The 27,208-nt window shown below is 35.6% G+C and overlaps 1 protein-coding gene across 5 annotated transcripts; it reads right to left on the minus strand.

The window, feature by feature from the left end:
- Positions 1-454: 454 nt before the first annotated feature.
- On the minus strand, positions 455-25,901 carry LOC126823439 (tRNA wybutosine-synthesizing protein 2 homolog). 5 transcript variants are annotated; one of them, XM_050552293.2, is made up of 7 exons: positions 9,493-9,525; positions 9,112-9,196; positions 5,558-5,910; positions 4,980-5,130; positions 4,311-4,420; positions 2,881-3,038; positions 455-998 (listed from the first exon to the last, which is right to left on the minus strand). In XM_050552293.2, exons 2-7 carry the CDS (start codon positions 9,156-9,158, stop codon positions 474-476), a joined length of 1,344 nt encoding a protein of 447 aa, XP_050408250.2. In that variant the 5' UTR covers positions 9,159-9,196; positions 9,493-9,525; the 3' UTR covers positions 455-473. The 5 variants fall into 5 exon arrangements, with proteins under 5 accessions (XP_050408250.2, XP_050408249.2, XP_050408252.2 ...); XM_050552292.2 differs by having other exon boundaries at positions 9,454-9,521; XM_050552295.2 differs by lacking the exons at positions 9,112-9,196; positions 9,493-9,525 and adding an exon at positions 25,881-25,901.
- Between the last annotated feature and the right edge of the window lie 1,307 nt (positions 25,902-27,208).

Genomic DNA, 27,208 nt, shown 5'->3' on the forward strand with positions numbered 1-27,208 from the left:
AATGACAGACCTTATGATACAGTGCGCACATGCTAACCATTCAGCCATCCAATCCCCCTGCTTATAAAGCATCTAGTAATCAAATTGTTTATCCCATTGCATAACCTAAGCAGAAAATACTCATTATTGAACTTCTATTTGTCGAAGTATTGATGTAATCAGTGAAACTATACACCAAGTTTTATCACGCCTCATCAATTAGAAGCAGAGTTAGGCCAATCAAATTGTTTATCTCAGCATATCCTAAGCAGAAAATGCTTATCATTAGATGCAGTTAAGACATCCATTGGATGAATAACTACACCAAGTTTGAACATTCTAGCTCAATTAGAAGCAAAGTTATTGTGTCCTAAAATGTGTGACGGATCGACAGACGAATCCATTCTAATAGTCCCCTGCTTTCTTCGACATAGTCAAATTTGAAGTGCATGTCATACCTTTAAATACAACTGCAAAGATTATGATAAAAATATTTATATCTGTGTATCAGGGCGACATTCTAAATCTAATACTAGATGATTCACATGTGGTGCATATGATTTAACGTTTTCAATATGTTTAATACTACAAGTCCAGTCACATTGATGATAGTTAATGAGGAGTTGTCTTATCTTGATAGAAACACACTCTGCCCATTCACTCCAGCTACAATAATTGATAGTTTTTGTCATCTGATTAGTTTCATTACAAGAATTAGTTCCATAGTTAACTGACACATCACAGCTGTTTATTCTAGTCTGTGAATTAGAATATGAACAGGATTTATGAGGCACCTCAGTAGCAGTATCTTTATCACATTTTTCTTTACTGATTTCATCACTTGAGTTTTTAGATCCATTCATTTTATTCCTCTCAGATTTGTTAGAAGTAACATTACTATGAATATGTAAAATTCCACCAGTTTTCTGTTTAAGAGCAACACAAGCCACTAGCCACCCATGTTCAGAACTTGGTATTAATCCAAGGTTAACTCTATCTGCAATATCCACTAAGTCAACCTATTAAAATAAAGTGATAATCAAACAAAATATACATTTGTTTTTTTTAAAGATTGGTTGCAACTGCACGTCCACAAAACATACGCCCCCATGCAGCAGTCTACAAAGGTTATGTCACATTTTTATTCTTTTGTAGATACATGTATGGTAAGTGGAGCATTTACAAAACAAAACTTATCAAGGGCAACAACCCCTGATCTAAATATGAGAAATAATTAAAATTTGATGGGCCTTTCCTATCATTTCATTAAACAAAATCTGTTTGAAAATTGTGAAAATAGGTTTCTTCTTTGTCTAATGAAAATAAACATTATTCAAGAGAGAGAGAGAAATGGGGTTTAAGTCCACTCGACACAAACTAGGTCATTTCGGGACTAACATATGGTTTAATTTTTATTTCAATAATTCGCTTGCTCATAGGGGTCTTTAGCAGTGGGAGGAAACCTGAGGACCCGGAGAAAACCCACGGGGGTTGGACAGGCGACCCTACTCCTTGTCACGTACAACCCGGGAATCAAAACCCGGCCAATTGACTCAATGACAGATCGTATGATACAGCGCGCGCGTGCTAACCATTCGGCCATCCAACCCCTCAAACATTATTCAAGTCAGTCAGCTAATAGCTTTAGACTAAACAGCAACAAAAAGATTTTTCTAAGTGATTACAGGCCAAACGGTGCAATAACCCTGAATATAATTATTGTAAATGGTTTAAAACAAATCGACTTTTTCATTTTAAATAGATAAACACTATGTATAAATTCTAGTGATCAACATAATTCTGAACATTGAAAGAGAGAGAGAGAAATGGAGTTTAACGTCCACTCGACACAAACTAGGTCATTTCGAGACTAACATATGGTTTAATTATATTTCAATAATTCGCTTGCGCGTAGCGGTCTTTAGCAGTGGGAGGTAACCGGAAGAGCTGGAGAAAACCCACGAGGTTGGACAGGCGACCCCACTCCTTGTCACGTACAACAGGGGATTCGAAACCACGCCAGTTGACTCAATGACAGACTTTATGATACAGCGTGCACACGCTAACCATTCAGCCATCCAACCCCCCTCTGAACATTGAAAACAGCATTAGTACATAAACACCATATATAAATTCTAGTGAACCAAGAGACTTCTATGCTTCCAGTATATAAACAACATGTCTAAATTCAAACACTCTTGAAAAATGCCTTACTCTTTGAGTAGATAGTGCCTGTTACTCAAAATACATAACAGTTCATATTCTTGGTAGAGTGATAACTGATAATGCCTCTTTAAATTAAATTGGGTTTAACATCCTACTTTTCTTCACCAATGAAGATAGTCATATATGCCACATAGTGTGCTATAAAGCAAATTTTGCCTGGACAGCAACATTTCTGTCTAGGTTTCATCAAATTCCAACAGTTAAAGGCTCATTTAAAGTGCATCTCAACAAGCACACAGGACCAATGACATGGGGTAAATCCTGAAGATTTCTCTCGCCCAGGTAGTCTTGTGTTTGCTCCTAATATTGGCCGAGAAAGTGTCTCAGGATTTTCCAGCATGGTTTCCCCTTGTCAGTGGTGCGTAACGAAGGCCTGGCAAGGACAATGTCCAGTTGTTCTGATGGGACGGAAAATCGAGGTCCTGTGTACACATTGGCATGCACTTAAAAGAACCCTTGACAGTTGAAAAGGCACAATTCCCCCCCATAGTACACGGTATGCCTATGGCATAAGCTCATCTTCATTATCCCAGTTGGTGCTGAAAAATAGGACATTAAACCCCATTTCATTTCAAAATGTCTAAAATAGCTTGTGCCCCACCAGCCAATAATGGGTATGTCTACTTTCCTGGGTCTCTTTTATTTTATTTCAAAATCTTGAATCCTTATACATACCTTTCTATTGTCGCCATAATAAATTGTACATTTATCTTGTACATTATTTAATACCAAGTTCTTTTTCAGAGCTTCTACAGCATCAGGATTCCATTCACAAGCGTGAACATGTTCAGCTTTAGCATGTACTAAATATGGTATAGTAAAATAACCAATTCCTAAAATAAGCACAAAAAATGAATTTTTTATTACATATCAGTGCAGATAAACTGAAAAATAACTACTACATGTAGAAGACAATGTTTTTTGGGGTTTTTTGTTGTTGTTGTTTATTTCTTACAATTTCTGTGTAGTTTGTCTTGTCCGCATGTTTGTGTTTACCCCTTCTGCACCTACTATTACACTGAATTAGAAAAACTGTGTCTTATAGTAAAATTGGCTATATTATATGAAAATTTTTCTTGCTTACATGAAATAACAAAGACTAGTCAATTCGAAAATAACCTTGTATGGTTATTTTGAAAGGCCGTTTTAAATTTCACTTGGTAGACACTAATTTCAAATGCAGTAAAACAAATTGAATAGCCTGAACTAGACAGCTACCTGATTGTGTATCCAGAACAATACAAAAAATAAATTGACAGAAATGCCATGGATTGACATGGAATGCAGCTCTGTCACACTCTATTAGGTGTTGTTAGAACTGTGACATAGTCAAACATAGGTTTCAGCTGTGATGACTGGCATACACCTCACAGTGTTTCGTTTGATTAGATCTAATCCCATTTTAGTGACTGAACACTGCTGGACTGAATGATTGTTGTTAGTTAGTTGTATTTTACGTCCGCTTCCACCGAGTGATGACTCCTGTCCCAAATTAAGACTGATTAACAACCAATGCATTACAGTGTAACAGATCAATCGAGATTAACCAGAATTCTAAATAATTTTATGTTAATGTAAAAGAGTATAATGACAATCGAGGCTACATTACATCACAAGCCGTGATATTCAATATGAGCGATTAAACACAGAATACTGCAGAAAAACTAATTGTGTGACAAACAAGGCTAATAAAAATGACTGCAAACGTAAACTTAAGTTGAATCTATTTATTATCTGTTGGACCATGCAGCAGACGAACAGTATTTTACACTGTCTTTCAAGACCACATATCTAAGAGACATACTGCCATTTTACATATGCATCATTTGTTTCAACAAACTGAATCGAATCCAACAACCAACAATGGAAGAGAGGAGAGATTTGATTAGGTGATAAAAATATACACACTCCGTGGAAACCCAATTATCGGTTCCAATTGCAGAATGGCTAGAGAGAGATTTTTCAGGCCATTGCTTCAGGAATATGGGTAACTGGTGGAAATGTTTTCTTGTTCACTTGATTATCACTGTAAGTTGTATAGAGAGAACATTACATATGAAATTTATTTAAGTAATTTCAAATGCAATGCTCCTGTCCACACTTACCTGCATACAAATCCACAACTGTTTCACCAACACAGTCGAATTCAGAAATTCTTAATTTCTCACTGATATTTCCAATACTAAACATACATTTAGTTACATCATATGTAAACCTGAAATGAAAGTTCGAGCTAAATTTTAACAATCACAAAATGATTGGAAAAATAGAGAGAGAGAGAAATGGGGTTTAACGTCCACTCGACACAAACTAGGTCATTTCGGGATTAACGTATGGTTTAATTTTATTTCAATAATTCGCTTGCGCGTAGAGGTCTTTAGCAGTGGGAGGAAACCGCGATTTTTGTCGCTCTCCACAATTTCCATATTTCACTTTATATCATTGATAAATGGTCAAAATTCACTGTGTAATTTATGTAAGCTACTTATAGAATCCAGTCCTGTTTATATAGACTTTAAATCTTATGAATGACAGGATTCACTTCCCATATTATCATATAACTCTCCTTATTTAACAAATCCCTCACCATGTCTAAATTGAGAAAGCTTTTTAGGAGAGCAATTTTTGACATTATTGCAAATTAAGGAGAGCTTTTTCTATCTTATCAGCGAAATAAAGAAAACAAGGATGAATAGTGCATAAAGAATTTGGAGAGCACAGCTGCCACAACAATACCAATGAATTTTGACTATACACATGTAATCGCAGCTTACCTTAGTTTGTTATCTGTCTGGTTGACCCATCCATCTTGTCCCAAGAGCAGTGATACCTGTGGTGTTCGGAAACCATTATTACAGATAACTGACTTTTGGGCTACTCTGTTACATCCAAGACTTTCAGCAACTATTTTCCACAACTTTTCTCCTAAATACAGAGACCCAGTATTAAAGTAAAATAAAATAATTGCCAGGCAATGAAACAAACAACCACTACAGCTAAGACATCCCAGCAATCCATAAAGGTTGGTGCATTGTGTAACAATACCTCTAATGTATAATATCATCGGCACTTTAATTCTATGATATAACCATGGGCAAAAATCTTTAAGTGGCATTTATTAACTGGATCGAGTAATAAACTATAACACATACATATGTAACACAAACATTTACTGATATGATGTTTCAAAGAGTATTCTCTCAAAGTTATAGTTGACAACTTTATAAACAATTTGTGCAATTCAATAGACTTAAGCATATTCCATTTACCTAAGCATAGATAACCATTTAAAACCTAGGTAATAACAGCTACTTCATTGAAAGTGAATTTTGTCAACACTTGACATACTCACCAAATCCCTGCCATAATGAAAGTTGAAACGATGAAGCAGGTAGTAAAATCAAATCTCCATGTTTTTCCCAGTAATTTGGTAAATCATTCAGTACTTTTTCTGTCCAAAACATGTCAGATTCAACAAGCAGTTCTTTTATTGCATTATACAGACAATCTTGAGGAGTTATTATGGCTGCTTTTTTCGATTTTGCTAAGATCATGTCAACTATTTGCAACTGTGCTTTTTCAACCACTGGAGACAAATTTTCAATATCAAAATCTTTGGATAAAACAGGAATGGCAACTTTTCCTCCATCGATCTTTTGCAATTTTCTACTCTCATCCCAAACTTTCATGTCTTCTAATATTTTTCTGAAGAAAAAGAAGTCAATAATTATACTTAAATATATAACAACTGTAAGTTAATTGTATTATTTATATTGTGTAGTACCAGGTGTTTGGAATATTAAATAGCTTTGTTTATATCTTATTGTGTCATAATTCCATAGAATACAATTACTACTGATTACTGAGCGACTTGACTATTTACAAAGATAAGTTGCATTGAAATTGCATCGATCTATGCAGCTTGCTATGTACTAAGCTCACCGCCATAGTGCCAATTGATGGGCCTGTTTTAAATCCAATGGAATTCAAGCTGGCAGATTATCTAGTATTGGTGCTTTTCTTAATCAAATGTTAAAGTGTAGTAGATGAGAAAAGAATAATTTGCTATCCTGCATGTTATTTCATTATACTACTACATTTCATCGGTATCCGTACATATTCCTGGGTGCGATACAATTCCTGGGTGCGATAGAATTCTAATAAACTTCTGGTTCTGATGAAAACAAATTGTTTGATTTGCAATTTTAGAGCACAAGCAATATTTATGCACTCTATTATGTGTAAGACATGCTAAGATTATCAATATCAAAACTAAAGTTAATCGCATAGGACCTGCCTTGTCACTAATTGAATCGAAATAACACATCAGATTAAACCAATTCAATAGTTGATGTATGATATGGATGAAATTCAATTCAAACTCTGCCTTTAAAGATACATTATGGGAGATTAAATAAAGAGCTGGCAGTTCTCACTATAATAGTTAAAAACTAGATAACGAAAAGGCAATTTGCTGAAAATTTCAGTCAAATTTTAGCGATTGAATGTTGAGTCTAGCCTCGATCATCGGTACGATAAAAAAACATAGTCTCAATTATCCATTTTTTGATTTAATTATCAATCCAGAAGATATTGCAGGCTAGCGATGACATCAAGAGTTGATTATGGTCTTGATAAGTTAATTAATGTATAATTAATAATTTAGATAATATTTCAGGCCTAAAGAAAGATGTGCAATTGGCAGATTTAGCTCTTGCATAATGTAAGTTTAATTCTTATTTTTCACTTTTGTGTGGTTTTGAACTGAAAAACACTAGCCTTGCTTACTTACACCATAAAAAATATCTCCAAATATATCAATAATTATGCCACCATATTCATATAAGCTTATATAAGAAGCTTTACCTTATTCCCCCCCCCCCCCCATCTATCATCAATAAAAAAACCCACCAGTAATATTGAAGTTATATGAAAAGCAAGTTTGGAGATTGAATAAATTTTGATTTCGCAAACATGTGTTTAAAGCAATCAAATGAAAGTTTTGTATACATTAAGAAAACTATAGAAAACAATTGCAGCAGTCCTGATACTGCCTGTTCAAAAAAGTAGAATGCATTCACAATCTTCAAAATAACTGTTTATAAAAAAAGTCAACTTATAAATACAAAAAGGTACAGGTGCACCCCAAACACATTTGAGAGAATAAAGAAATTGATCTACTTTTGCTGTACAATGGAAACTCGGGAAACATAAAACAAGTATTTTATAAGCAGGTATTTGAGAAAGTTCCTCAGGATTTTCTGATGTGGTTTAACCTTGACAGAAGTTCAGGAGTTAGGGCCTGGCAAGAACAGTGGTATGAAAAACTCAATGGCATGCACGTAAAAGAACCCTAGACAGTTGGAAATCAAAATAAGGGTAGGCTGCATTGGAGCGCTGCTGTTCAGACAGAAATTTCCTCATAGCACACTGTATGGCGTATGCCCGCCTTCACTAGCCCAATTGGGGCAGAAAAAGTAGGATGTTAACCCCATTTTATTTCCTCATTTACTGAATGAACAGGTTAAAGTAAGACTTTGTGGCGATGATATACCGAAGGACAGAAAATTGCCACTTTAAATTCCGTACCGTAGTTCAGTAAACAAGGTAAAAAGATTTTTAACCGTCTGTTATCTTTCCATATTCAACTATCATGCAGGGTTATGTCCTCCTGTAGTTCACGTGACAAGGAGGAAAGATAGGTTCTGGTGATGAAACATTATCGTCTCCAGCAAACCACAAATCATGGATATGGGAACATTTTTTTAATTAAAATGCCGGATGGAAAAGCCGTGGCTAATAGAATGACCTGTCGCCATTAAATATCATGTACTTGTTTTTATTTTTTAAACATACATTATGCAAGAGTTAAATCTGCCTATTGCAGGTCTTTCTTTACGCCTGAAATGTTATACAAACTATTAATTAGACACTTATTAACAAAACAAGACCATAATCAACTCTCGATGGCATCGAATCCTATTTTGTTTTGTTTTTTATAGTTCAAAATTTTGTTTTACTTGTCTTTACTACACTAGGATCTGGAAGAGTTGTTATATTATTACTGGCGCTTTGGTTAAAGTGAGAGATTAGCCAAAGTTATGGCAAGTTTGTGGTGTGCAATGGACAGAACTGTGGGTAAACCACTAGAAACATCAACCTTGATTGATTAATCTATGTCTGACGTCACAGGGTCAAAAGCCGTGCATATGACCTCTGACGCAACCTTCCAGTACAACTTGTCAGATCTTCATATATAGAAATATAGATCTGTATTTTTATCAGATTGGATTTTAACTATATTAGAACGGTTCGCCATTTAAGAATTTAATTTAAAAATGGGAAAGCGAGGCTAAGTCTCAAATATACCAGTGCCCTGGTTACCATTATTGCACACATCTTGTCAAAACTACAAACAGTGGTAACTTGGCTGAGAATGAAGTAATTTGAATGAAATTTTGAATATTTTCATTTTACATTATCTATTTTTGAGCTATTATAGAAAGAATGGCCAGCTCTTTATCTAAATCTTATATAATGATTAATGTATCTTTAAGTAAACTTGGAAAGAAAAAAATACTGTGATAATAAATTACAAGCATCTGCTGAAAATGCATGTGATGTGTCTCTATTCATAACTTGAACAATGGTCATTTGAGGGTGAACATTCACGAAAGTTAAAGTAAGTTCAAACTTTATTATGCTATTACTAAAAGTATTAGAGCCAATTTCTGCGTCGATTTGGCTAAAATTTGGTTTGAAGTCATGGCTAGTCCCCTTTAACATCCGTAAACCCTAAAAATTTCAAGTCTCTAAGACCACAGGAACTGGTAGAAGTGCGAAAGTGCATAGTGCCCATGTATTAGTATATGTGGGGTTGCTACCCATGATTTTTGTCATGTTTACCTAATGGTTTGTGCAAACATTGATGGTACAACGACAGCGAAAGCCATTATTTCCTACTGCTACTAAATGTAATTCATTAGAGGATCTGAAATGAAAATGATCACAATTCTATGAACATGAAATGAACAAACTAACTAATAATCAAAACAAAATTTTAGCTTTATGGGCGCAGACATCTTGGTTTCTTTCAGATTTACACGTTACACCCAATGTAACGAAACGAAATACAGAAAGTCAAACCACCACAACTGAAATTGTGATGTTACTTTAACAATGTAATTAGACCCACACTCTGCCAAATAACTGGGGTTTTTTTTAAATAAATAAAACAAAAAAATATACTAATGACTGTAGCCAAGCATTTAGTAATAACTACTAAACTAGTGAAAGTTTGATGAAACATGAAACCAAACAGATGCGTAGACAAGTATTAATAAGCAAGGCTTTTGCACGATGATCAGCTAAAAGCCAGTAGAGTCACGTGGATAATTTAAAAAAATCATCGTAGACTCGATTGTCTGCCTAGTAGTCCGGTGGCTGAAGGGGGGGGGGGGGTCGCCACCCGAGCTGTGAATTTATGAGACCAAGTTTTTCTAGACCAGTTTTTTGCGTAGATTCCGAATCTGGGTGGTGATCAGGTGTTTGAGGGGGCGTTTTCGAGATATATGAGGTCCAATGTCTAAAATTGGGGGAAAATGTGATTATGTTCACATAAATGATGATCATGTTATATATTAATATAAGTGGTTTCTGTCCCCAAAAATACATTTTACTCCCACCCGCCATACAATGGGACTCTGATACATATATTTAGAGATGTGCAATGAAATTAAAAAGTAAAGTTTTCATCAAGCTCTAAGAAAATCATCATTTAAATCAACGTGAACTCATTTCTCGCCAATTTTATCCCCCCACCCTTCCACACACGGACAAATCAAAACAGTTGTCCAAGGGGCATCATATACACTTATTTAGAGGTGGACAGTCCTAGAAATTTATGTATTATTAATATATAACATGATCATCATTTATGTCAACATAATGACATTTCCCCTCAATTGTAGACATTGGACCCCCTTATCTCGAAAACGCCCCCCTCAAACGCTTGATCACTTTTTGCCCACACCCCACACCCATTAAATGGGAATTTATACTCATACTTAGAGATGTGCAGCGCAATTTAAAAAAGTAATGATTTTGTCAAGTTCTAAGAAAATCATCATTTAAATCGACGTGAACTCATTTCCCGCCAATTTACCCCCCCCCCCACTTCCACACAAGCACACCTGCAACCACCCACCCCACCTCGCCACAAATGAAAACAGTTGTCCAAGGGCATCATATACACTTATTTAGGGATGGTCGGTCCTAGAAATCTATGTTTTATTTATATATAACATCATCACCATATGTCAACATAATCACATTTTCCCCCAATTTGTAGACAACGCCCCCTTCATAGCCTGATCACCACCCAGATTCGGAATCTACGCAAAAAACTGGTCTAGGAAAACTTGGTCTCATAAATTCACAGCTCGGGTGGCGATTCCCCCCTTCAGCCACCGGACTATAGCGTAATTTAGTGTATATTGCTACTGCTTGACGGAATCTATTTGCCCCCCCCCCCCCGTTAGAAATTGTAATCAGACCAGTTATTTGATAATCTCGCTTACGAACATGGACGTAACAAGTCATAGCTTAATGTTATTTTTGAAATATTTTCCACGTTACAGGCGCCTGTGGTACAAGTAGAATATAATGTTTACGACTCGGAATGAATCATATATATATATCTTGGTGATCAACCTGGCACGTGTCGGAAGTTTGCATACAATTCAAGATGGATACATAATATAGTTAAATCACGACAGATCGATTATCGTGATTTTACTTTTAAGGCGCTAATAATATATTCTTCTATAACATTGAAACTATATAACATAGAATTCAATCAGTTTTAACTATAATAAGGTCATCTTTAGGCCGACCATTTATTTTAAAACGAGAGAGAGAGAGTCCACTCGAACAAACTAGTTCAATATTTCAATAATTCGCTTGCGCGTAGGGGTCTTTAGCAGTAGAGGAAACAGGAGGACCGAGAGAAAACCCACGAGGTTGACAGCTGCGACCCTACTCCTTGTCACGTACAACCGAGAATCGAAGTTGACAGGCCTTATGAAACAGCGCGCACGTGCTAACCATTCGGCCACCCAACCCCCTTATTTTAAAACATGACGTGGCCTCAAATTAATATGGAGTTGTCAGAAGGCAATATGTTAACTACTAACGATAATTGTTTATTGATTCACAATAAAGTTTGTCTTAATATCTCCCTTATCTGTTTACCTTCATTAATAAGAATATCAAATTTCGCATTTTTCTAGACGTAATCAATTTCAATATATATTAATATTATCATGAAAAACAAAGTAACTATACACCTGAGCTTCGAATTAATACGATATTATATTGGCATATTTCTGAAGACCAGAAGCGTTTCTGTTCAGTACGGATCTAGAAGCTGTGAGTGCAGCGGGGCGGTCCTAAATCTAGGTCGAGATCCACAATCCCACCCCACAATGAATCAACAAACTACTGGCTATAACAATGTCTGAGCGCACCGGTAGAGCATAGATCGTATTGCCTATATGGTTGTTCGTCGATCGTTATCTCGCTGAAAAGCAGTTTTATTCAAGTTGTCATTAAGTTCTTGTCATTTTATTGATTTTTTTTTCAACCATACAGAAGTAACTATAACACTAAGCCACATGAAGGCTTGGGTGGGGGGAGGTGGTGATCTGTAGTGGAAGGATGATGATATAATGGAATCGAGCACCGTAGGCGCGAAAAATTTCAGACAGCTACGTATAATATTTATGTAACTATAACTAGGTTTTTGCGCCTTATAATATGTAATTTGGGACTGGGTCTGAGGGGACTTTGTCTCACAGGGGTGCTAATTACTTCATCTCATGTTTCTGTTGATTCAATGCCGTCAGTTTTTCAAATCACTGATTCCAATTTCTAAAAGTATTCCCCATTCAAGTTCATTCTTTATTTTGGTTCACGGACTTGGTAAATATGTATAGCCCAAGAACATAAGTGAACTTTAATGGGCTTCAGGATGGAAACAATTAAAGCCACGAGATCAGAGGGGAGGATTGAGGAATTTGAGCAGGAAGAGTCCGGTGATGGTCTGGGGGATTACTCGAGAATTTAATAAAATCAGATGCTCTAATGCAATATTTATACTTATGTCATGAGTGTATATACATGTATAGGATTAAAGTGAAGTGAGGCCAAACCCCTGGAGATAAACCCCTTAGGCTTAACCATATACATGTAAATGCAATTTCAACCACTGACGTTATAATACATGTATAGGTCGAATATTATCAATGGTATTCCGATATTTTCCGATGTATTTTTAACAAAAAAAACCTCCTGATTTTAAGACGATTTTAAAACTTCAATGGCGATTCTCTCAAAGCTTACTTTTTGTCACTTAGACTATTTTCATTTAACACAATACAAATGCCAGGTAAATCCAAAACATGTTAGTGAACTTGTCACAAGTCTAAAGTGTAAATGGCAAAGCATATCCTATGCCAAGTAACGTAGTTTAAAATGCCTTGATAGTATAATAGTAAGTGCAAGAAGACCGCACCACATAAACAATCACACAAGACAAACGATTGAACATAACATAATATAGACATACATTTCAAACAACAAACGTATGTATCAAATCAAGTGAATGGACTAGTGGCAATTCCATTGACCCTAAAGGATATTCAAACTCGCAGTCCTTCAATACAGAGAGAGAGAATGAGTGTAGGCTAGTACGTAGATTTCATTAGGGGGACGTCTATTATGCAACTTGAGATAATTAAAAATTTATAGCAATTTGTTTGTCTGTTTGTAGAAATAAAGTGTTGCTCTCAGGCGGCAATTACCTAATACTTATGTTATTTATTTAAACTTATTATTGAACTTATTATTTCATACAAAGTTAAATAGTGTTTAAATAGAAAACGATGCAAATTGTATGAATGTAGAATAAAGGATAACGAAATGAAGTGGGGTTTAACGTCTTACTTTTCTGCGCCGACTTGGCTTATAAAGACGGCATACAAGATACCATTTTTATTGAAGTTAATGTTATCTTTTCATTTAATGAAGTGATTTAAAGAGATTATATTAATCATATATTTTGACATTTTCTCAGCATGTAAATAGTGTAGCAGGCGTGAATTGTCCAGCAAAAACACAGAACACAGATCATCGAAAATCTCTGAGTGAATGGCAAATCCCTTGGCAACGACATATGTAAACCTGGCACATGGACATCATTGTCGGCGATATTACTTCGGCGGAAGCGAACGTTTAATAAAACTATTTCACACACATCATTCTGACTCCTGTATAATCTCAGTGCTATACAATGTTTCTTTCTTGATTCCTGTCCCAAACAGTGTACATATTATGCACAAAATGTGTTTAATCCCTTGTATTTTGTAGAAAACTAAGGTCACCTGTACACATTAACATTAATAGGACAGGTAAAAGATCCCCCAGCATTCGAATTCAGAGTCGAGTAGGCTGAAACTCTACTATCCGAACAAAATTATACTAGTGTTCGGATATTCGAACAAGAATACTATTTGAATATTCGACGGGTCTTGAAAAATTTGTATTCGAATAGCATTCGAGCACTATTTGAATATTTTCAATGTTTAATAAAAATATATTTAAAGTGGTTTATATTCAATTTATTATAATTTCTAACTAATTATGAAATACGTGAAATTTCTGTTGACATGTGACATAATTATATTTGAGCAATTGCCAGTGGATCTTTTACGTAAACTGCCAATTTGTACACAAGACCTCGGCCTTCCATGACATCGCATCAAGTAGACGCGGACCTCAACAACCATACTCCAGTCATCTGCAATCTCCGTTAGATGCTCTTTTAGTTTATCCGAGGTATGTGAACCCGGACATGATTTCACTTCCAGAGTCTTAGCCACCATCTCCCTATCTGGTGATACAAAATATATTGACAATATATACACCTCTATGGTCAAGACAGCCAACTCTATCGCAGAACTAACTGGCTAACCAAAGTAGGTAACAAGCTACTTACCGTATAACTAACTGTCTCTGAAGACAGTAGATCTGTGTAGGGGTAGCACCCTTACAAGCTGCGGTTAGGTAATCTAAGTAAGCTTTGAATGTAAATGTGGCAAGGGAAGTCGCGTTTAATCATATTTGAGAGCAAATAGAATAAATAATAGATATTCGAAAATATTCGAATATGGTAATTGCTATTCGAATATTCGAATATTATATTCGACGAGCAAATATTCGAATATTCGTGCCGAACACTAAATTATACCCCTCGCATTGCACAGAGGTAAAAGTAGAGTTTCAGCGAGGCGTTATAATCCATGCCACGCAGAGTGTGCAAAATTAATCTAAAGACCGAATAAGGATTGCAAGACAGCACAGTAACCTACGTTTCAATTAAAGATATATTATGGAAGATTAGATAAAGAACTGACAATTCTCACTATAATAGTTAAAAACTAGATAATGTAAAGGGAATTTGATGAAAATTTCAGTCAAATTGATCCACATTCTGAACATCAGAGATACGCTACCTGCGGATAAAAGCCAGCTACCATTTAATTTTCGTACGTTAGTAACGTACGGTTGATCAACACTGAATCGAGAATTGAGCGATTGAATTTTGAGCCTAGTCTCGATAATCAATTCTAAAGTCGGTACGATAAAATAACAGTCTCGATTATCCATTTTTTGATTTAATCAGGAACAGCAAACCGGGTTATAATCCAGTAAATATCACAGGCTAGCGATGACATCGAGGGTTGATTATGGTCTGGATAAGTTAAATAATAATTTATATAACATTTCAGGCCTAAAGAAAGACCTGGGCCCGATTCCTAGAAAATTCTTAAGCACGTTTTTGTGCTTAGATTTAAGTAGACTTTGCATTTAAGTAAACTTAGGTGCCTACCTTATTTTGTGTTCCCAGAAAATTCTTAAGAACGTTCTTGTGCTTAGATTTTAAGTAGACTTCATTGTAAGCACAAGAACGTTATTATGCGTTCCAAGAACAAACTTAAGCACAACTTCGTTCTTAAACATAGTCAATCTAAGCACAAGTCCCAAGCAAGGTATACGGCTTGCTTACCAACCTTAAGTCTGTTTCTGCTTCAAAAAGATGGCTGACCGTAGAATTATTCGACGGCATTTCCGACACCTTTTGATACCAAAGAGACAATTACAAGACAGAGAAAATCCTTCTCCAGAAGAAATTTCAAATTAAGAATGCTATAGAAAATTTCGCTTCTAGGCCTACCCTGAAACCATTTTATTTATTTGCCAATTAGTAAACAATAGGCTACAAACACACAGGCTACTTTAAGATCAGGCGCTCTCACAATTATTCAGTTAGTTTGTATGTGTCTGCGTTTTTTTTTATTTTGTGGCACATTTTATATGTGAATAGGGGACATGTTAAATGCATCGAAATGAATCATATATATATATATATATATATATATATATATAACGTCAATGAAGCAGACGACAAATTTAAGACGTTATTCGCATACCAAAGTTGTTTTTATGACGTTAAAGAGCATCGTAGTCTCAGTTTATGGTAAACTTTACCAGTCACAATGTGCTTAGACTTATACTTGACTTGTGCTTTTGTAAGAATGGTCTTGAGAATTTTCTAGGGACGGTATTTTTATAAGTTTCTTACGTAAGAAAAAGTGAAGCATGACTTTGTGCTTACTTTAAGAATTTTCTAGGAACCGGGCCCTGCAATTGGCAGATTTAGCTCTTGCATAATGTAAGTTTAACTGTCCTGGTCAATACTGACCTTAACTATTGATTGGTGTTCAGTATGACATAGTAGAAATTTATACATGTAGAACACCATTGAAAAAGTTCTAAAAGACTTAACACCGAACCATGTACCCACGTCCTCATTTAGGGTTATTTGGTTATTCTTGACGTTAATGTCTTATAACATCGATATCGATTTACTGATATTTATTGGCTGGAAAATGGACAAAATATTGACATTAATTTATTTATGTGTAAATAAAACTAAGTGCACATATGTGTTCAACAACCATTGAACGTTCGGTATAAAAAGGGGAAACTTGCGGAAAGTTGTTTGTAAGTGTTCTTTGTTAACTAATTATTCTGGAATTTGTAGACATGTATAAGTGTATAAAAATATATTACGTACATATTCCATTTTGATCTTGATTAATTTTTCTGGTATCAAATTTCCGTTGAGGTAAACGGGCTTATTGATTTATACTGACTTTAAACTCAGTGAAAGTGAATTGTTGGGAAGTTGTAAATATTGCCGAGAAACATATCAAACCTTTTAGAGATTAAACATATCTGATAAGTGCCGCTCTTTGAATTTACATTATTGATTAATCATTTAAAATAGCTGTTAATTGTCTACAGATAGTTTAACGCGTGTAAAGTGATTATACAGTTATATAGCCATAAGAAAATGTGTTTGTGACGTCTTATTGTTTTCATAAAATTTAACTTTGTAACATTTTCTTCAGTGCTCTTGGTGTCTTACACATTTATAATGAATTCGATAGGACGTTATACACTATGTTCTTTCAGTTTGTTTAATCAAAGCATCATTTTAGGTAAGTGTTTCATTTTATTCTGAACGTCTTGCCAACACTTTAAGTTGACCCACCGTACACTCTTAATTTTTAGCGGTTGCAGTTGATGTGTGTGGGTGGGGTGAGTGGGGTCGTTTATAAATAATGCCAGGGCCTCGGCATTGCACTACTATTTAATCGTATGTTACAATCAGATAATTTGGCATCATAGCCCAGTTAACGTCCTCGATTTCTGCCACACTGGGCTAATGAAGACGGGCGTACGCCATACAGTATGCAATTTGATGAATTTTACCAGGACAGCGGCGCTACGTCCTACTCCTATTTCGAATCCCAAGGGTACTTTTACGTTCATACCCTGTGTACACGGAATCTCGGTTTTGCCCCCATTCGAACGACTATACGATGTTGCTTACCAGGCCCTCTGTCATACACAACCGACAAAGTGGAATCACGGCCCAGAAGAAGACGTGACTGAAGCAGTTTTGACAGTCCTAAAATATTTACTGCTTTGTCTATGGTGGCTGAAAGCGTCCATTTAGATCGGCGGGTTTCTAGATACAACGCGAGAGTCGCCGTTAAGCCAGCACGACGAAAAAGGCGCCGATCGGCGACTTTTTCGTCGTACTACCTTATCGGCGACCCGCGACTTTCACAACACGAGAGTCGCCGTTAAGCCACGCGCCGAAAAAATCGGCGCCTTTTTCGGCGCCTTTTTCGGCAACTTGCTTAACGGCGACTCTCGCCTCGGAAGTTTATAGTTAGTTACATGCGCAATGGCTACATTTTACACACACAGATCACCAAATATTTCTACGCCGTAATGTAGGGCGAAAGTTATTTTTAATACATTTTCTGCCAGGTTTTGGTGAATATTCATGATTTTGAGAGGTCGGTTAGGTTGAAATGTAGGGCCGAAAATTGCATGTTTACTTGTCCCTACTTCCAGCTTGTGTATTTCAAGTTTTTCATGGTAAACCTCATGTGCAAGAGTTTGCCACATGTTGCTCCATCTGTGGCAGAAAGTAGGCTAGCCTACAAGTCCTAACTCATCCAAAAGCTCCTCCATTTTATATACAAGAAGTAAAATGTAGCCATTGCGCGTGGCTTAACGGCGACTCTCGTGTTGTGAAAGTCGCGGGTCGCCGATAAGGTAGTACGACGAAAAAGTCGCCGATCGGCTTAACGGCGACTCTCGCGTTGTATCTAGAAACACGCCGATCTAAATGGACGCTTTCAGCCACCATATTTGTCTGTTACAATTTTATTCTCCAGTTTTATGTATCACCATATCTACAAGGAATGAGGTTGATGCTGTGAGAAGTTTTACCAACATCATTTCTAATTTTAAAGATAGGATATGTTCAAGCCCGAAGTATGCTGGTCGATTCAGCATGTGCAAAGATTATTTGAAAGAGGACCAAACCACAACACCACCTCTTGAAATGAACCCTGGAAACGATATTGAAACGGTAACACAACAAGTAGTATCAAACGATATTACGCAAACGTTAGACGAATCCGAGTCGACATTGGACCCAGCAACAAATCTAGGACGATTAGGTGTTATAATGTCTAGTAAGTTATTCGGGTTATTTTTTAAAAGGATTTTTTTGTTATTTTATTTAACGCACCAATTTACCTTTACCCGCTGCTATCTATCGTTAGAGATTTTAACTTATAATTCAAAATATAACAAGATAACTCAGTGTCAGAGAGCAAATCTTGAGTTTTTACAGTAGAAGCTATGTATTAGAATTTGAATAACAATATGTGATGTCATAATTATGTACAACGCATGCGGTATATTAAAGGCTCAATACCACTCTTGTTGTAACTGAATAATATGTCCCAATCTTTATTCTGGTCAACAAATTGTACTATTTTACAATATTCCAATTAATTGATGATACAAATTTCATCTTAACACATCCAATTTAAAAAATTGGAAAAATTCAACTAAATGATTTGTAAAGCCTGACGTAAAGCTTTTCAAATGTGACTTGGATTTAAAAATATTTCTGAACCCTCTGGACAAGTAAAATAAGATTTAATGGATAATTTACACAACAGGTAGGACACTGACACATCTAGTACTTAGAATAAGGCTATTTTTTATTTTCTGGAACTGTCAAGCCAGCAAGAGTGTTATTGTCCCTTTAAGGATACTTTTCTTGTTCAGTTTGCTTAATCTTGTTTTACACCAGAGCCACATAATTATTTGGGACTCGTTGTATTCATTATATTAATTCAGAAATAGTTGAGATTTCAATGACCTGTTATTGTCCATTTGAGCAATACTTAAGACTGGTAATACTGCCGATCGAAGATAGGCAAGAATTATTTAAATAGTAATTTTCATAATTTGTTATGTTCGTGTTTAAAATTAGGAGCTGGAGGCCGAATGGTTTAACGCGCGCTTTAGATAATAAGGTCTGTCATTGAGTCAAGTGGTGTGGTTTCGACAAATACGTGGCAAGTGTAGGATCGCCTGTCCAGCCTCGTGTGTTTTCTCCTGGAACTCCGGTTTTCTCCTACTGCTAAAACCCCCGCGCAAGTGAATTGTTGACATAAAATTGAACTTTCTGTTGGTCCCATAATGACCCAGTTTGTGTCGAGTAAACATTAAACCCCATCTCTCTTTTTGAAATAAAACTCGTACCGTATGTTCATCGCGAAATGAACTAATTTGCTCGGAGAACAGTAGGACGTTAAAGTTAATACCCTATTTCATCAATTTCTTAAACAAATTGCTTCGACGACCATATTTTGTAAATAATTTGAGGAGAACAGAACAAAAATGAAAATGGCCGACCATGCTTCTTATATAACTTCATGCCGGGGATAATTTCTTATAATCCTCATTTTATTGACTGACGGACTTACTGTGTGAAGGAGAATTTCCGCTATATCGACCACACCCTAGTTCACATTAGCATGTTAAAGTAAAATTTCCACCTTCCGTATTACTCCGATGAATGATAATATTATATGGTTGTAGGTTCCGTATACAAACATTAGTACATACATTCGATTCTTTTAGGCTAATTCAGTTTGTAGCCTATCATTAGTATCAAATATGGTTGAGGTCAGGGACGACCTCGGTCCATCGGCCCCGATTGAAAAGAATGCACTCTTCAACCGGGTAGTACTCCTAAATACGCAAATGACAAAATATATCGAATATGAGTTCTGGTTTCTATAGTTAGATCGAGTGTCGAAGCCTCAATTGTCAGGGCCAGCGGAAGCAATTCTTGATTGGGGGGGCTTCCGTCCTAGGTCCTTATAGGCAAGGGTCCAGGGGCCGCAATAACCTGGAGAAAAGAGCACTTGCGGCCAAATTATTGGGGGGGGGGCTACCCCCCCCCACTCCGCCGGGCCTGATTGTTACTGATCGATAGATCATGTCACGTATTCTTCGTCGCGATGAGGGCCCAAGAAAACCAGTCCTGTTGGTCCGAGAGCCCAGAACTACGCAGTCCGTCTCCTCAGGCTACCCCAAAGGTATATTTTATTTTTGCTTTGATGATATTAATTGGAAAGTACAATAGACAACTTTTATTCAACAGATCGTTCCCGTCACGCCATCGTATCACGTGGCCCAGATGGAATACGAATGAAGAATGAAAGATCTACATCAAAAGTATTTTCCCTACTAGGGTGTGCATCCTCATGTGTTTCAGTCGTCTGGTGTCAAGCATTTACTTTTTCAAGACAAAAATCCTTGTGTCAATTGATGTCCAGCGAGGCACTGGAATATGACGAATTCGTGGAAGAAATTGGATGGCGCCTGTATTATATGTAGTTGTGCAGAGATTATGTAGAATACTAAAGATGCATTTCGTCGATGTTCTTGACAAATTTTTTTATGACAAATAAGTATTTATAGTAAGAATACTTAAATTCAGTATGGTCCTATTTAGATTATATATTTTATTTATTCTAGCATGTTAGAGATTAATGGCATTATCTGTTATTATGACACTATTGACATGTTTCGGAATACTTGGCACCATCTCCTTGCATTTATCTTCTCAAATATCTAACCTTGCGCAATCTAATAACAATAATTTGTATGCAAATGTGCAATTTTTACAAATAAAGTAGAATTAAAAATGATACGACTATTAACATTTTGTTTTTAGCGTATACATCTCCCGAAACAATCATATTCAATGGATATAAAGTAGAAATAAAAATGATACCACCAACACACATTTTGTTTTTAGCGTATACATCTCCCGAAGCAATCGTATTCGGTGGATATATAGCTTTGACCGTGCTTATTCCGAACTGTTTAATTGTGTTGGTCATTCACATAGGAGTGGGGTGGACAAATTTAGACGTATTAGATTTCTTCTATGGAACTCAACCAAAATTGGTTTATATAGGTACATTCAAGACTAAATTTAGGTATTTCCTAAACATTATTTGTAGGAATGTTGCATTTGTGATACCTATGCAATTGTATGTGTGTAAAATAGGGATATGACAGGGGTGATTTGAAAGGGTAAACGTAGACATTTTCGACAACAAGAACTGCTTCTACTATAGATAATGGTTAACGTCCATTCCGCCGAATGTGGCATCGCAGACAAAATTTTACTTGGCAGAAACGTCAGAATTTGAAAATCAAGTCCAGCATAGGGTAGGGATGTGAGGACCACTTCATCAGGACAACTGGTGGCGGGCAGATGCTAGAGAGAGTTTGATACATAAAAAGGTCGGTCGCTGACCAACAGTAGAGCGATGACGGCCCCAATTACCATTCTCGTTCCAACAGCAACGTGTTGATGCTGGGTAAATGTCGCAAGACCCGGGCATTTTCTCTTAATCGGGGGCTAAATATGCCCTATAAAAGGTCTTATTTAGATATTTTCTACTTAAACAATATATTTTAGGAATGTTGGTTTGGTGGTATACATATCAAAATGTGCAGTACAAAATTATTAAAGGGGCATAAATATGTTTAGCTTAACAAAGGTTATATGGGATCAGACTAATTGTTGTCCACCATTGCTTTCAATGTTAAATTTATGACATTTCTAGGCCTATAACATATTTTTTAACATTCCGATGATCTTAATCTTATAACCATAAACAGTCCAATATGCCATCTGAATAAAACTATTGTAGGGGTTTGGCCATTTTCATACTTTGCTGGGCCTGGTCAATAGAATCTACAGGTAGTGACGTGATTGTAGTAGCCGATCACCCTAATTCATATCTGTTTACTTTCTAATCTTTCCACCTTAAAATCATGGATATTTTATGGAAATTCAAACACTTTTATTCGATTCTAAACCAAATAGTCAACAAAAAATGGCATGCAACAGTTTGTGCGCGCGTGTGGTTGTGTGTGTGGGGGGGTGGGGTGGGTGGGTGGGGGGGTATACACGTGCATACCGTTTTGTTCGAAATAATTATTCATGATAAATACACACTATATGTATAGAGAAGAAAATCTGAAATAAATAGGGGTGTGTGTGTGTAGGGGGGGGGGGTATACACGTGCATACCGTTTCGTTCGAAATAATTATTCATGATAAATACAACCTATATGTATAGAGAAGAAAATCTGAAATAAATAGAAAGTGAAAAAAAAGTCTCTATATGAGAACAAAAAAATTGGTTTCTACTTTAACATAATGTAAATGTGGAATTTCCCATGACGCTACGGGAAAATTTCAAAATTAATGTCATATTCCATTTTATTCTGTTATCTTTCATCCATGTTTTCCTAAAATAATCCTGATGTAATGTATTAGAATATTCTGACTATTTACTGAATTTATGTAAATACGAAGATATCTATAATTATAGAAAACTAGGAAATTCCAATAAATTTGCAAACAGACATTTTGTTTTTCCCGGGTGCAAAAAGATAAAATATTACGCTAAACTGTAAAACTAATATTAAAATATTATGACAATACAGGTAATCTACAATTTATCGTAGGCGGAATTTGTCAATCTATGACCTATTTGAAATGAGGTTTAACGTTCTACTTTTCTGCATCAACTGAGCTAATGAACGCGGCTATCGTCTATCTCACCTCGTAGAAAAAACAAATGCCTAATAACTAAAATTTTAACAAGTACTGGGGCCTGTTTCACGAAATTTTAACTAAGATAAAAATCCAAATTTTAGTAATTTGATTGGATAATATTAGATTGATTTTAGTGCTTAGCCAATCAAAATTGAAGTATCTACTAAAATCTGGATTTTATCTTTAGTTAAAATTTCGTGAAACAGGGCCCAGCACACAAGACTTGGCAAGCTTACTCTATATGGAAAGAACCGATACAATACAGAAGTCTGAATTTCTGACCCCCGTTTACTAGAAAAGTAGTCTAGCCATGTTAGTCTCAAAATATCTTAGGTCCACGTCTTCAGTTTATGAACTAAATAAAAATTTGAAAGCTAATTATGTTGGTTTTTACAAGGTATATTGGATGATCTGGAATATTTGAGTAGATTTTGAAGTGGACATACTTGAAAAGAGTAATTTGACTGTCATTTATCATGATTATTGCTAATTAAAAAGATAATGTGTTATTGTGTACTGGATACTGGTTTCGCCCGGGGTCTAAATTTTCCCGGAGCCCAAATTCTCATGAGACCAAATTCGCCTGCAGCCCAAATTCGTCTGGGGCCCAAATTCGCCGTATGTATGTATGTTCGCCCATCATGCTTCGCCTGGCCCAAATTTCGCCTAGAGCCCCTGGGCCCCAAATTTGCCCGGGGGCCCCATTTTCGTCCCGTCGTCCAAATTCGCCCGGGTCCCAAATTCGATGGCTTAAAACATTTGATACCACATGTGTTGCTAGAGCGCAGCGACGAAGCGTGATTCGCTCGGGCCCAAAGGGTATTGCCGTGTCGGTAGTGTTTAATTCTGACCTTTAAAATTAAGGATGCATTATGTAAGAGCTAAATCTAACTATTGCAGGTTTATATTTTGGCTTCAAATATTATATTAACTATTATTAAGATATTAATTAACATGTCCAGTACCGTTGTTGCGATAATAAACACTCATAACTTAGCTCAAAATAAAGTAATTTGAATGAAATTTTTAATATATTCATTTTTCATTATTTACTTTTGAACTTTTATAGCAAGAACGACCAGCTCTTTATCTAATTCTTACATAATGCATATTTAGAAATACATTTATCAGATATATCCTGGTTTGTTAGATCACACTAGACTAATGCGTTAGTTATAGAGGTGATTTCGCATATACGTTGAGCCCTGGGAAATCTTAACAATATATTCAATGACTATCACATGATTTATCATATGATTTTTCATTGCAGGGTTTTACCAGTTTTTTTTGTTATAAATTAATTTTGTGCACGCGTTGAATTTCGCACACTGATATATTTAAATCTTAAATCAAGATCATATGACTAGAAATCCAAATGTACCACGATTAAACATTAACAAACCCCAACTATTCAAAGTACTTTAAAAATATGTGATATTTCCATAATACATGTACATTAATCGCCATTGATATTTACATTCAGTGTTGATAATGGGACAAAGAGAGTTTAACCTGCATGCATTTGACTGTAGAACACTGTGAATGTTTTCAAGGAAACTTAGGTATATGATTTCTTATATCTACATCTAGCTAAAAATGTATATTGAACAGCCTGGAAGTTATAAATGATTTAAAAATAAACCTATATATGGAATTCCCAATTTTAACTCAATTTCACGTGATATTTACCATTAAATAGTAAAAACGTGTTTCATCATAATCATTTCACCATATTTCAAAAGCTATAAATTCCCGAACTAAGTCTGTAGATTTTTAACTTTAGAAAATATATGTTAAGAGAAGAACAGAATTTAATCAGAAGAAAATTTTCTGTTTCCTGATTCTCAAGGTAACCATTTTTATTTTTCAAAAGTTTTCAAATTTAAAACAATAAATCCATCTTTTAATCTTAATATACAGTACTATTTACATGCTATATTTTTTAAGGTTTCCGTTACCTATTTTGTTTGTCTTCGAAATTCCAGCAGAAAGCAATAACCGGATATACCCCAGCTATCAAACTTATTTCTATATATTATGTAACATAGGCTTATCGCTTTCGCATACAAGGAATGATTTTGACAAAACATGTGGTATTTCAAAATCAACTGTACAGTGGGAATGAGGTTAGGCGGGCGGGGGGGGGGGGGGGGTCTTTGTGTGTATGTTGGGGGGGGGGGGCTATTTGACCCGAATTTTCAGAGTGAATCGATCTTTAACTAAAACGAGTTTTCCACAAAGCTATGATGGTTGTTTACTTTTAATTAGTTACACAACAATGTAAATTTGTAAATTTATGATATTATATTTAACAAAAAAACAACTTAATGTTCCCCATTCACTGATGATAGTGCCCGAAAAAACGGAAATACATTGCCCGATAAATAGACGAGGCGGTTCGCCGAATCGTGGGCGGGTGGGGGTGGCAGCCGCACGGCTCCTATACGCCTGTGGGAAGGGAGAGAATCTTTACAAAGCAAAGACGTTTCCGCCTACTTTAAAAAGAATTAACTCTCAGGGAAGACCAAACGTTGCTGTGCAAAGAAATATTTTATTGCTAATCTATGTATTAAACATGCTTTTAAGTACAGAACTTACTTTTATGGAATATAATTACGGTAATTGTATTTCACAGAATTCTATTCAGTTTATTATTAAATGCTATTGAAACAAGATACATGCTTTGGTGGTATACTCTATTAAAGTGGCTTGATTTATAAATATTATATTACATATAATAATTAATCGCTATCACATGTGAACAGTTAGTAACACAATTATGTCAATAATTACTCAGATGTGTATGTGTATGTGTATTCGAATTCGCCTGCCGTGACTGGTAAGAAGTGGTGAAGTAAAACCAGCCCAAAAAGGCTAGATATAGTACGAATTAATAATCCAGCCCATATCGTCTTACCAAATGTTTCCCTTTTACAAACAGAACGATGACCCTTTTCTTTATTGTTATTATTTTTTTTTTTTTAAAAACCAAGAATATAATAAATCATAGATTCTGATTTACCAGAACTTTACTCGTTTAAATTCTTCGGGTCAAGTCTAGTTAAACTATGCCATATCAACCTAATTTTCGAAGAGAGTGAAAGATAAATAAGTTCCAGTGTTTTTTCTTGCGTAATTTACTGGCAAGGGATGGATGTATGTGGTTTAACAGCATATATCAGATTTAAGAGATAACACGTTCAGTGCTTTTACACTCTACCCGAATTTGATTTATATATTTTTCAAGTGAGGAAAGACGTTAACTCGGTAACTATATGATAAAAAGTCTGCGTTCTGAAATAACAATTATATAACCGCCACCTTTAGACGCATAATAAAGAATATTTTATATACCTCGTGACTTTAGACAGCGGAAATGGAAACCACCACTCAGGTAGGCGTATGTGAAGTATTAATTTAGTAAAATTAACTTAGGGGAAACAATCAAACAATTCTATATTGTAAGTAATGGAGGTGTGGTAAATTTTTCAAAACCAAACATTGAAATTATAGATTGCTGCTCATGATCAGTTTCTTGAATCGTCAGTTGTTCCATGGATGTTTCTAAAAGGGAATCATCGAGGGTAATCCCAAGGTCCATAGAGTCATCTAAAATGTTACAGGTATCATGAACAATTTCGTGCAAATTATCGTCATTTGTGTACAATGGATAATTCGAGGACAAACCAACTGGAGATATCTGAAACACAAAAATAATGATTTTTAGAAAGTATATTAATACAAACTAGATTTTAAATCTTTGCAGTGTGAAATATTTTGAGTGGGACTATGTGTGGAATAGAACTGACATAAACATTGCTTCCACACATTCATCATTTTGAAATAAGATAGGTATGGTGAAATGTTACCTGGATTATAGGAATAGGGGATGAATCGTCTGGTGACTTCAGTTCTACAACTGGCTCAACAGGTTTCAATGATGTACATTTTGGCACCATCTCTTGGTTGAATACAATGGCTTCTTGAATGAACTTGTTTAGCCATGATGTCTTTGGAAATGTACAAGTGGTATCTGAAAATGTGTAAGATATTTATACTAGCTGTAGGAAGAACTAATAGGATTGTCATTGTCATCTGTCAAGAAAAAATAAATTTTGAAAGTAAAACCCTCATTAACTGCAAGTTTACAGGATCATATTCATATTTCTCTTGTTACCCAAATTTGTAACTCGGCCTATTCTTCCAATACAAAAAAAAAACATTCTTGAATGTAGACCTTAAGTTAAGGAAAATTGTTTCATGTACCTGGGCCCTAAACCGTTGTATACAATGGTATACTTTTCTAAAGAAAGGCTAAATATCCATTATTTATAGCTCAAGGAACAATTC

This window comes from Patella vulgata, chromosome 6 (genome assembly GCF_932274485.2).
Source record: "Patella vulgata chromosome 6, xgPatVulg1.2, whole genome shotgun sequence".
In the NCBI taxonomy this organism is placed as follows: domain Eukaryota; kingdom Metazoa; phylum Mollusca; class Gastropoda; family Patellidae; genus Patella; species Patella vulgata.

Coding starts and splice junctions, on each gene's coding strand:
- LOC126823439 (XM_050552293.2), bottom strand. CDS start 9,158: ATGGCTTTCGCTGTCGTTGTACCATCAATGTTTGCACAAACCATTAG. Junction 5,911..9,111: donor ATGTTTGCACAAACCATTAG/GTAAACATGACA, acceptor CTTTTTCTTCAG/AAAAATATTAGAAGACATGA. Junction 3,039..4,310: donor AGTTGTGGATTTGTATGCAG/GTAAGTGTGGAC, acceptor TGCTTATTTTAG/GAATTGGTTATTTTACTATA.